The 12,976-nt window shown below is 47.0% G+C and overlaps 1 protein-coding gene across 2 annotated transcripts in view; it reads right to left on the bottom strand.

The window, feature by feature from the left end:
* The window catches only part of Fstl4 (follistatin-like 4), a 433,118-nt gene that overhangs the window by 416,008 nt on the left and 4,134 nt on the right, over nucleotides 1-12,976 (bottom strand). For both annotated transcript variants that reach the window (NM_001414342.1, NM_001107000.3), the window contains 1 exon segment: nucleotides 7,283-7,418. In NM_001414342.1, coding sequence (NP_001401271.1) covers nucleotides 7,283-7,408 — 126 coding nt within the window. In that variant the 5' untranslated portion in view covers nucleotides 7,409-7,418.

The raw sequence follows: 12,976 nt of genomic DNA, 5'->3' as shown, positions 1-12,976 counted from the left end.
CCATGCTAATCAAGCATGCATCCTACCAAACAATCTAGCTCCCCGGCCCGGGAGGAGGGATGTGGGTTCCCAGCACTTTGTACCTTTCGGGCAGGAGAGAATAATACATCGAGGCCCCCAGCCCCACTCTATCAGAGAGCCGAAGCAAAGGGACAGGAGATAGTCGACAACCACTTGAGTATCTCCCACTCAGTAGCAACATGCTGATTCCCTTGTGTGGTCTCTCTCAATGTCTCCCACTCAGAGCACAGGGTTTGCTTCATGCTCCGTGGTAGGACTCCATTTCTGAAGCTGTACTCTCTACCCTTTAGTGGCAGGACAAGGCACAGAAGCCTCATAGCAGAGACCAGAGCGATGGAGGCAGAAGGACAATGGCTCTTCCTTGGCAAGACACCAGAGGAGAAGCCACTCATGGGCCTCTTAGAGTCAGTCTGACACCAACACAGTTCTCTCGATGGGAGGCCAGAGCGATAACCCGAAAGTCACAGAGGACAAAGTAAGTTGAGAGCTGGGGCCTGGCAAAGTTGCTGATACAACTTGCCCAAAAGATGTAACCGCAGACCCGTTTACAGCATGTGGCCTGATGTCCCCATGACGAGGGGACTGGGGCTCCCAGAGTGGCATAGATTATCCAGCTGCAAAGGCAAGAACAGTTGGATGCATAAATTAAGAGGAGAAAAAACAATGGCTCTCTGTGAACTCGTAAATGCTCATTTTTCCTGGGTCACAGAACTTTTCAAGGCCAATTAAAACTCTGTCAACCATGATGTCAAAATGCTAAAGGGAATACAGTCTGCCTTCAGAGGGGGTGGGCTTGCTTGGAGGGAAGTTATAAGGCACACAGTTGATGGTCTGTGCCCCCTGTCCAAAGATAAGTAAACATAAGACCCCCCAACCAGTGTCAGCCCAGATGTGGCGGCCTCTAAACTGCTATGGACAAGGGTGAGACGATATGGGTACATCTGTGTATATGTTCGGAACAAGGGTGTGACTGCCCTCAGCAGCTGTCTGAAGTGCCCCCTCCCCCACCCAGTGCTGTTCTGCCCAGCATCCACTGGAATGTAATCCCCGTATTGCCTGAAGCATGTAAGAAACAGATTCAGGACCAGGCCAGACCAACTGCATCTTAGAAGGCCCTGGGCTGTTGAAAGACACAGAAACTCAGGAGGTACTGGGACAGGGCATAATCCACACAAGCAGGGACACACCTAGGAGGACTGGCTGCCACACCTTCCCTTGAAAACTATATAGATGTACTTATTCGCCTGCAGGTGGGAGGCTTTGCTAAGCTCCCAACCTGGACCTCTGCCTATTCAGAGAGGACAAGTAGGGCAGAAGCAGGATAAGAGGACATGTGGAAGGTTGGCCCTCACCTTCCACAGGTGCCCATCCCTCGTCCCTTGCTCTCCCAGGAGGGACTTTCTGGAAAGGGTGGGAAGCACTGCTGTGAACCATAAGACACGTGACTTTTGAGACTATTACTATCCCGACTTGCAAAGTGACAGGTCCAGTAAGTGGTCATTAACAGTCTATATCTGTGACCCACATCTGTAGAAAGCATAAGGGGCCAGGTAGTGTAAAAAAGTGTTTTCAAGTCTGTCTTAGTTAAGGTTTTATTGCTGTAATAAGACACCATGACCAAGGCAACTCTTACAAAGGGAAACATTTCATTGGGGCTGGCTTACAGGTTCAGAGGTTTAGTCCATTATCAACATGGCGAGAAGCATGGTGGCATGCAGGTAGACACGGTGCTGGAGGAGGACCTGAGAGTTCTACATCTTGATCCACAGGCAGGGGAAGGAGACTGTGAGCCACAGTGCCTGCCCCTATAGTGACACACTTCCTCCAACAAGGCCACACCCACTCTAACAAGACCACACCTCCTAATAGTGCCACTCCCTATGAGCCAAGCATTCAAACACATGAGTCTATGGGGGCCAAACCTATTCAAAACCACTACAGGGTCTGGACCTTGGGGTAGGCTGGAGCCAGCTACTCCCATTCACATATCTGTTCCTCAGAGACTCTTCTCTGAGTCTGCTAAATGCTGAAACATGAATTTGACCTCCGAGCCTAGGGCTGGTCTGTAAGCACTGAGGCACAGTTTTAAGGGATCAGTGCTATGTTGCATGTATAGTTATGTGGTATGTGATGACACAGCATGGAACCAAGTGGAGTGCATAAAGGATGCATATTCAGACACTGGGAATGGGACTCAGCACCCAGGACTCACTGAGAGAACCCACAAATACCCACTCTGCAAGAAGATGGCAGTTCTCTGGGAGCTACTGTGACGCCATTCTTCATATTCTCCTGATGTCTCAGTTGCCCATCATATAAAATCCCTGAAAATGACTGGAATCAAAAATGGCTTGCTTTTGAGATTTGGAAGAATTTGAGAATATTTGTACCCATATAATAAACTCTTTGAGGCATGGAACCCAAGTCAAAACATGAAATTCATTATATATATATATATATATATCCTGCAGAATTTTTAAAAAATATTTATTTTCAATTATGTGTATGTGTGTGCTTGTGAATGCATGTGTGTGCATGCATACATGTGTGTATGTATGTGCATGTGTGCATGCGTGTGCATAGGTACACAAGGGCAATGTCTAGGGATGCGAGAGACATCTGATCCCCTGGAAGCTGAGGGTTACCAGTGGTTGTGGGCCAACCCATATGAGTGGCAGGAATGGAATTTGGGTCCTCTGAAAGTGCGCTCTGCATGCTTAACCACTGAGCCGTCTCCCCATGCCCTGCAGCAGTTTTGTGTGATTCTGTCAGCGTGCCTGCCGTTTTGACTGCAATCTGCCACATCAAGTCAGGTGTGGCATTTCTATGTGTGGAGTCCTATTGGCCCCTAACTGATCTAACCTAATGTTGGATTTCAGATTTGGGGATCAAGGGTGATCAGCTTAGCTTGGCCGTGTATAAGGTGGGGAAAGAGGGCAATGTTACGAAATCTTAAGGTTCCAATGAATTCTACCTCAGAATGGTTTCTTTAAATCCAGAATGGCATTAGCATTCCAGGCGGCATTCTGCCCCTCAGCTGTGAGGAAGAGGCACACCCTACAGCTGTGCTTCCAGCCCACATCTGTAGAACAGAAAACTCTTGGAAGCTATTTTAACTGCAGTCTTTGTACAATAAACAATAATTTCCTAAAATTCACACTGGCTGTAATTGCTTTCAGGATATGTGTTTGTGCATGTGTGTGAGCGCGCGCGCGCGCACACACACACACACACACTGATCCACTGGTCATTTACTTTTAGGGCAATGAAATAATTGTTCCAATAACTTTAAAGACAAGTCAAACCTTATTAATGCTTCCCAACTACCTTAGACAATCTTGGTTGCTTTTGGAAGCACTATTGTCTGGGGGGAAAGCATACAGAAAACCATTTAGCATTTAGTTTATCAAAAGGTACTCTTGCTGGAGCTGGGGAGATGGTTGAGGTGCTTGCCGTCAAAGCATGGGGATCTGACTTTGGATCCCAGAACCCACACGGGTCAGGTCGTATTTAACAGGTACCACACACACCAGCTACACATCTCATAAGCACCTAAAACAGCAAATGTATCTGCAGTCCCAGGGCTGGGGAGGTATAGAGAAGAGCCCTAACCTATTATTGGGGCTTGCTGGCCAGCCAAGATAGAGCTCCAGGCCAATGAAAGACTCTATCTCAAAAAATAAGGTGGAGAGTGATGAAGACACCCAACATTGATCGCTAGTCTACACACACACACACACACACACACACACACACACACACACGTATACATGAAAACTCTATTGGTTTGGATCCTTCCCAGAAAGAAGACTACCAGAGGAAGATCCCAGAAGACTACAGTACACCTTAGACAGTGAGTCAGGAATATGACTAACCACAGTTCAAAGAAGAAACTATCCAGAAGCCACGACCCTCAAGAGCAACCTCACTGTCAGTCAGTAAGATTACTCTCTGGGATCTAGCCCGAGGTTCTCTCGTTCGCGCTCGCTCTCTCTCTCTCTCTCTCTCTCTCTCTCTCTCTCTCTCTCTCTCTCTCTCTCTCTCCTTCCCTCCCTCCCTCCCTCCCTCCCTCCCTCTCTCCCTCCCCCTCTCTCCTCCCTCCTCCCTCTCTCCCTCTCCTTCCCTTCCTCCCTTCCTCCCTACACACACACACACACACACACACACACACAGAGAGAGAGAGAGAGAGAGAGAGAGAGAGAGATATGCAAATAAATAAAAATGAGCAAACCAGGAAACTGCAAGCTGCTGCTCCCAGGTAGCAGAAGAAGACCCTGTACACAGACCTGTATGCAGGTAGAAAGGCCACCCACCTAGTTCTGTTCCAGTATGAATTTTGGAAGAACCAAGGTGATCTCCTGCCAGATAGTGGATTTTACATCAAGCTTTGATTGACTTAGGAAAAAAAATAACCTGAGCCCTCCGTTTTGCTCATAAAATTAGTAAAACACTGAGAGGAAGAGAAAGATAAACAAGATCAGCTTCATCTGTATGCAAAATAAAAGTATGTAGGTAAGAAAAGAGAAAAGAAGGACCAAAAAAGAGCACAAACTACTCTTGCAGAAGATCTGGGTTCAGTTCTCAGCATGCATAGCAGGTGACCAGCAACCACCCACCCATCACTCCAGCTCTAGGTGGTCTGACTGTCTCTCTGTCTCATACACACACACACACACACACACACACACACACACACACACACACACAGAGAGACAGAGAGAGAGAGAGAGAGAGAGAGAGAGAGAGAGAGAAATGAGCAAATCAATCCTGTTTCAAAGACTAAGTATTTAGAAAACAAGCCCATACGTGATTAACAGTGGTCCAAGAAGGTTCTAGAGAAGGAGTCAGAACCAGGGCTTAGGTTAGGGCAGTGGGTTTCAATCTTCCTAATGCTGTGACCCTTTAACACAGTTTCTTGAATGAACCCTCCCCCCAACCATAAAAGGGTTTTGGTGGCTACTTCATAACGGTAATTTTGATGCTGTTATGAACTGTAAGTATCTGTGTGTTCTGATAGTCTCTTAGGCGACCCCTGTGCAAGGATGCAGACCCACGGGTTGAGAATGGCTGGGTTAGAGGCAGGGCAGAATGGTACACATATTAAGAAAAGATGGTGCGGTAGGGAGAGCACTTGCTGTGCAAGCCTGAGAATCCCTGGGGTTGCCAGCCATGTAGCCCAGCCGAAGAGAACGGCTGAAGCGGTCTCCAGGTGCAGTGAGAGGCCCAGTCTCGCAGGAAGAAGGCAGAAAGCGATAGAGGAGAATGCCCTATGTTCAGCTCTGGCCTCAGCATGCTATATGAACAGGCAGGCTCCACATACATACCATATGGGGTTGAGGGGGAGGCATTCAGAGCATGACCCAAGTCAGCAAGCACCCATGCTTACAGCAAATGCTCTGCTCCAGGTAGCTGAACACTGACCGGAGCCACCCTCAATTTCCATGGACTGGGCTCACACAGCATGACCCTCTCATTAATCGCACAGCTAGGAGCAGGCTCAATGAGTTAAGGCACAGCAGAAGATAAAGCTACAGCCCAGAGGCTGAGAGGTAGGACCAATGGCCAGCGGCACCTGCCTCCAGGAGACTGCTGTCACGCTCGCCCCTCCCCCACTTCCTTAAGCAGCCAGTGACATTCTTGGACGTGGGAGAAATAGTTGGAGCTAGGGGTGAGGGGCAAATAACCCCAAAGAGAAATCATCCTTCCTCCAGTGTGCAGCCCCTGCCTCTCCCACCATTACACAGAGCCAGGAGGTGCTGGCTTACATGAAGAGGTCATGTAAGGAGGCTCTGGGTGACGTTAACTTGCCTTCCATTTACCACCAGCTAAATCCCACTTTAATTGGCTTGCCTCTTAATTGAAATAAGTGATTCGCCAAAGAGGGCCAAGGAGCCCCCACCTTCAGGAGTGTAAGCTCCCCGTAAGGCCTGCCTGTTTGCTTTACTATTCAATATTCAAGGATGGATCTGTAGGGCTTAAGTGATGGTTTCCCCTTGGGATATGAGTATAAAAATGAAGCCCTTCCCACATGGGAAATACGGCTCTCACCAGCCCAGCCCAGCTGCCATTAGATGCTCTTCCAGAGCAACATTAAGGTATGTCTTTCATAGATTTAGACAGGAGCGATGGTGTTTCTATTTAATCATCGACTTGAGACAAAATCACGCTGCACCAACTTTGGCAGAAGAGCTGCGCATTAAATTACTTCCGAAACTCCCAGAAGAGTAAGGCTCCTGGGTTTGGGATCGCAGGACAATTAAGTAACAATGACAGAGAACTTGGTGCCATTTGATCAAACAATGCGTTAATCCTAACACACACTGTGTGTTCCTTTATCCGCTTCTCGGGGAATGTTGACTTTTTTCCCTCGGGTAATTTTGATTTCTCCTTCCCCGGGAGCAGACACACGGGTACAGAGAAAGGATCCTGCGTGTATCAGGGGAAGACAATGGACGCGTGGCTGCCTGGGAAGGCCCTGATAAGAGCTCAGCTCCTCCAAGCAAAGAGAAAAATCCCAGGTGGCTTTAGTGAAGGGGGTGCTTACTTTTCAAAGTTCAGCACCTATGCAAGGCGTTTTCTGAAGATACCCTACATTCCATATGTACCCTCAAACTCATAAAGACACCCCAGATTCACTGAGCCTGCTGCCTAGAGCAGGGCTAGGGTGTAGGACACTTAAGACTGGAGATCACTAAGCAATTAGCAGCACATCCAGGCCCTTGGGGGAGGTTCCTGAGAGTTTCCCAAGCTCTTTAGAAGTATTTATATATACCTAGAATGCCGTTAATCATTCTTATCTGTTCATTAAAGCTGTCTCCCTCAGGACCTCGGCTGGCCAGTTCTTTCTCAGCTTGGTTCTGTTTTATCTATATACCCAAGGAGTGGCCTCTTCCTTTTCTAAGACGTATTTTGTCATTAAAATACTTCATCAGTTCGCACGGGCATGCACCCCCCCCCCATTAGTCTGAATTTGTAAAGTTTTATTAAATACACGGAGAAGACAGTCCTGGGAGGGTCTCTGTGGGTCCCTAAATGTGTAGTGAAAAAGCACGGTGCGGGGATGTGCGTTCTCTGATGAGAGGCTTCAGAGCCACAGCCCGCCTGTCACAATGCCTCTTGTCTCTTCCTGTCCCCTACCAGGAAAAGGAGTGCAATTTGAATTTGCACAGTGGTCTAATTGATCTAAAATTAGACACTCGGACACCGTAACATAGAGAAGCAGTCTGTATGAAATGTCATGTTGGTAGTTCCGGGACCATACCTCTGTCTGTGACTGTCCTAGAACCACATTCGGGCTTCTGCTGGCTCCTTGGTCCATCCATCCCAGCACAGCAGGCAAGGAGACCCCAAGTAGGGCGAGATGTGGCCAGAAGCCTCCTGGTTTCATTTTGTCCAGTCTGTTGAGAAAACAATAAAAGCTCAGAAGGGAAAGCAGTAGGAAGTCATAGCAGGTCACCGGGTGTTGACACACAGGGGTGTTGATGAGTATGCAGAATCAGGTCAACCTAAGAGGAAGATGGTTTGTGTAGGACCTGAGTTTGAACCACATAAAAAGGTTTGAAGCCTACATAAAAAGCTGGGAGTGACAATTTGTATCTCTAATCCCAGCACTGTGAAGGTGGAGACCAGCAAATCCCAGAGACTCACTGGTCAGTCAACACTGCCTAATTGGTCAGCCGAGGACCAGTGAGAAAAAAATCTCTCTCTCTCAAAAAAAACAAAAAACAAAAAACAAAAAACAAGATGGAGGGCTGGTGAGGAATCACACCCAAAGTTGAAGTCTGGCATCCATATGCACATATAACCACACACATGTACACCTGTGTACTCAAAGAATCAGACTCATCTAAGTATACAATACAGGACAAACCCTTCGGTTTTATTTGGGAGAAATGACAGTGTTACTTCTAGGCCCCAGTTTACTGTCTGTAAAATGGGGGCTGTATTACAGTCCTCACAGGAGTGCTCTGAGAACTGAGAGAGCTGGTTCCCAGGCACACAGTCAAACTCTGAAAGTGTAAGCCATTAGGTAATGTCCCATTTAAAATGTCACCAACCACCACATCTATAAGGACAGGCAGGGTGAGTCAGCTGAGTCACATCTGTTGGGCACATCTATGCCCCAATTTCCTGAGAGAGCATTTAGGGCTGTGCACATGGAGTTTAGGAAATGCTGAGGAGGACCTGGAGAGGTGACGGAGCAAGTGATGACAGTTGCTTGACCACCTACGTTTAATCCTCCAAAGCTGACTTCTGCAAGTTGTCTCACAATGGCATACATACCCCACACATAAACACTAAATAAACACATTTGAGGAAATGTTGATGAGGAACGACATTAAGTGTGTAATACCAATGTCTCTATGTCTTACATGAAGGTCTGGTACTTCAACTTTTGCAGCAGAATTTAAGCAGCTGATGCCAGTGAGGTCCCTGAGATTCACTTGGTCTTCAAGTCCTAGACTAAAGGGGAGATTCGAGGTGACCAGAGACTAAGGCCTGCGCGGAGGGACACTGAGGTGTGAGCAGTGCTCAGGAAACCTCATGTGCTAAATAAAGCGCCTTGCTGATGTAGGAAGGACAGACTGCTCCGAGTATCTGCACTTATGGGGTGTGTGTGTGTGTACATGTGTGTGTGTGTGTGTGTGTGTGTGTGTCTGAGTGTGTCTGTGTCTGTGTGTATGTCTGTGTGTGTGTCTGTGTGTATGTGTATGTCTGTGTGTGTGTCTGTGTGTGTGTGTGTGTGTGTATCTGTGTGTATGTCTGTGTATATGTATGTCTGTGTGTGGGTCTGTGTATCTGTGTGTCTGTGTGTATGTCTGTGTGTATGTGTGTGTGTGTGTGTATGTGTGTGTTGTAGGGAGGTATGTTGATGTGTGTTGGGGGGATATGCTGGTGTATGTGTTGGTATATGCTGGAGGTCAGAGGACAACTTGCAGGAGTCAGTTCTGTCCCTATGCCATGTGGTTCCTGGGGAATCAAACTCAGGTCAGTAAGCTTGGTGGCAAGTGCCTTTCCCTGCAGAGCTGTCTCTCTGGCCCACCATTTTACTTTTTAAGTGTTCACTGTGAGTGTATGTTAGCCATCATTTTGATGGTATTTACTTGCAGGCTCTCCATGCCACGTCTTGGCCTGGCCCACAGAGATGGAAACGCATAGGCCTCTCTAGAGGCCAGCATCCCAGATGACCTGGCCTGAAGGCTAGATTACAGCTGATTCACACCTTGTAGCTTGAGGGGTCCTTCCCCTATACTCGTGTAACAGCCTTAGATGATGCCTTCTCTGGACCTCAGCCTTTTAAACTGTGAGTCGCATCCTCAGAGGGGCTTAGGTAGTGTTTCCTTTTGGAAGGAGGGGTTGTTAAAAATTGGGCAATGGGAGAATTCCATAAACAGTAAAGTATAGAACCAATAAATAACTAAAGATCAAATGTCCTCTATTCCAAGGGGTCTCTGGCATGCTTACCATGTAATGACCACTTCACGGCAGCCTTGGCCCTAAGCACGCGACACTTCACCTCACACTGTCCAACACATGCCACCAAATAGTGCCTGAACACTACTGGCGCCGATCCAAGAGGACTGCACGCTCTAAACCACAGTTCCACTGAGCATATAAAGGTGTTTGCTCTTACGGATAGAAACATAATGGTTTGATTACAGAAGACAAAGTCTCCTAGTATTTTCCTACCATCATTCCTCAGCACGTCAGCATCAAATGAGTATATGTATCTGGCTGGTATTGTGTAAGAATGTTTGATTTTTAAAATTGCTATTTGAGTTGCTGGCTGGAATTTCATAAAACTTGTTAAAAAGAATTTTGGCTCGGGAGCAGGACAGAATTTCCAACTGTTTCTGAAACGGTCCTGAGCGCCCTTCTGCCATTTTTGTAGTATGTATTTATGTGGCACAGTATTCAATACTGACAATTACAAAATCAAAATATTAATCAGCCCTGAGAAACACCAAAGATGCTCTTCCTCCTGCAGTGCCGAATGCACGCCAAAACTTAATTCCTCGTGCACATACATCCATCTCACGAGTATGCAAATTTACATTCCTCTTTGACAAATAGTAGAAGTGCATGCATACTAAAGAATTGTTTTAAAATAAATTCCTTGGGAGCTGGAGCCATGGCTCCGCGGTTAAAAGCGCGCACTGCTTTTGCAGAGGACCTGCATCTGATACTCAGGGCAGCTTCCTCTCAACCACCTGTAACTCAGCTCCAGGGGGATGTAGTGTCTCAGGCCTGAGGTGTGGTGGGAGGTACCTGCTCTCTAGCATACAAATACTTAAAAATAATACTTAAATCTTTCCGAGTATAAGTCTTTAAGATTTATTATCAGTAAGTATCTAGTCTGCATGTCTAATTTATGGAAGAGATGAAAAGGTATCCGGAGTTCATACAAATCTCTGACCTAGACAAGGGCCGTCACTCAGTCATTAGTGGCCACGGCCACCAAACAAAGCCACTTGTGCTGTACACCAGGTTTTTCTGCCTGCATCCCCATGTGTGAGACAGATGCCCACTGGGAAGAAAAGGCAGAGGAAAGCGTGGGACACCACACGCTGGCTCATGAAATGACAAGGTCGCCAGGGATAGCCATCTTGTAGAGAAGGTCTCCAGAGACCCCCATCTCTCTGATTCTTCCTTCGGCCATTCATTTTTTGACATCTCTGGGCAAAGCTGAGCTGAGGGGAGCAGTCCAGGTGGCCAGCGACTGTCATCGCAAGGACACCATCTCTGTACCTGATGTGCATTTTGCATAGTGTGGCTTCAGCTGCTACTTGCTCCAGGCCTGTGATATGAACCAGTGGCCGGCTGCCTGACTCTGTACAGAGGACAGGCAGAGCTCAGAGGGATGAGAAGGAGGAAGGAGAAGAACCCCCACGGGCAGGCCTGGAAAAGAATATTTCCCACAATGCAACCCATGCAACCATCCTGTTTTGTTTTGTTTTGTTTTGTTTTGTTTTAAAATAAATAAATAAGGCGGCTTCGTATTCTCCGTGAATTATCCTCTTTTGAACCTGGAGCCATGTTGCAGAGACTGCAGATGGCAGCTATTGGACTTCTGCATATTTTAAGAGCTAACTTTAGTAATTTGAGCTAGAATGAGAAAGACTACACTCTCTGTTCTTTCTTAAATGTGCTGATAACTTAGTCTACTAGCAAATAATGCTTGTGAGGGAAATGCCTATGTTTAAAGGTCTGCTTACCTCCCTGTCATGCCTCCTTGCCCAAACCCACTGAAAATAGAGAGATAATCAAAGTCCATCCTACTCAATGTACAGCTGTCGACTCCTGGAATTAAGAAATATGCAAGCCACGAAAGCCAGCTCTCCTTCCAATTTGCTTAGTAATCTAAGACCAATTACGTCTGGTGTTTTATTATTAATGGATAGTATCAAAATAAAATTCATTCATTTCAATTATTGTCTTGGCAAGCACCATGTAGCTTCATTTAAGAAGCAGGCCCAGAGGGTGGGCATTAAGGGGGCTGGATTCTGAGAGGTGTTCCAGGACATCCCGACCCCAGCACCAGCCTTCGTAGCTAAAGCTGGTACCGGTCTTTATCCAGTTCGCATTGAGACTCCTTATTAAGACCTTATTTGAAGACAGGGAGACACATGAGCCAGACCAACTGCTTAAGGAAGCCTACGCGGCTTCTTTGTAAAATGCGCCTCGGTTTGGCCACCACTAGCTGATTTCATTTGCACCGTGGATGTGTCTTGGATGTCACTGTATTCACAGGGTGATTGACAATTCATTACATCTAGAGCAGCAACAGCCTAAAAAATTTTCAACTTGAGTTTTATGACAATTCAGTCAATAAAAAGAAGAATTAATATTGGGTCTAAATCAATTTTGATGATCTGTCTAATAACCAAATAGAGACTCTCTATTTGGTTAACACTTACATAGCAATTACTATGTGTCAGGTACTATTCAATCTGCTTTACCGGCATGCCTCATCTCCATGCAGAAGGCAGTGACTATCCTCCCTCCCCATTTGATGACAAGAGAGGCAGGGTCACAGGGAGGCTAAGTACCCTGCCAAAGCTTACAAGGCATGTAAATCAGCAGGTGGGTGGTTCTGGTATGACCTGTCCATCAATATCTCCCCACCCTTGCCAATCTGTAATCTTGGTAGGCAGTTCTTTTTCATAGGACCCAGTCCACCTACGCAAGGCAAACTGGGAGGGAGGTCCTGAACCCTGAGTCCCTTCTTGCCCCTGACAGATACTCAGAGCCAGTCTCCTTTGATTGTCAAGGCTCTGGCTGTGGCCAAGGATTCAGAGCAAAGGAAAAGAGCCAAGCTGTCACCCTTCTGCACCTGGTTCCCAGAGTGGGCTCAACTTGGCACACTCTTCAAGAGAAATCACACAGATTTCTAGGAGGTAAGGATGCTCCTCCAACTCCAGGGAGCACAAGTCACTTTGGGAAAGTCAATTTGTTACTGAACTCATTGAAGCTCTAATTTAAATCACCTTGCTGGCCTTTAGTAAGAATTCCTCCATCATAGGACTGGGGATGAGCTCTTCATACAGTTGCAGATTCTGACTATCAACCGAGGCCTCCTTCAGAGATTACCCTTCATTCATTGCATGTTTCATTCAGTCCTGGCCAGATCCCAAGCACTGGTTACAATTCCACCAGGATAGAATCCCTCGGGCCTCCTATAAAGAGCCGAGACAGTCTCGTCTTCCAATCAACTCAAGGCAGCAGTCACTTGGCACAATAAACATCTTAATCTGAAGAGAGGCGCTTCACCTTTTTCTCTGGTCCCCACCTGGTCCTCAACGCTCTCCCACAACCTCCCACAACCGGGAGAGCTAGGTGCTGCCACCCTGCCTCCTGTGGATTTAGTAAGTCATTGACGTTCTGGAGCCACCACACAGACCTAGACTCTGACCCAGCATCCCACCTCCTGGACACCTGTCTGCTTTCTTATCCT

This window comes from Rattus norvegicus, chromosome 10, assembly GCF_036323735.1.
Source record: "Rattus norvegicus strain BN/NHsdMcwi chromosome 10, GRCr8, whole genome shotgun sequence".
NCBI lineage: Eukaryota > Metazoa > Chordata > Mammalia > Rodentia > Muridae > Rattus > Rattus norvegicus.
This window is presented reverse-complemented; position numbering and strand designations above follow the sequence as displayed.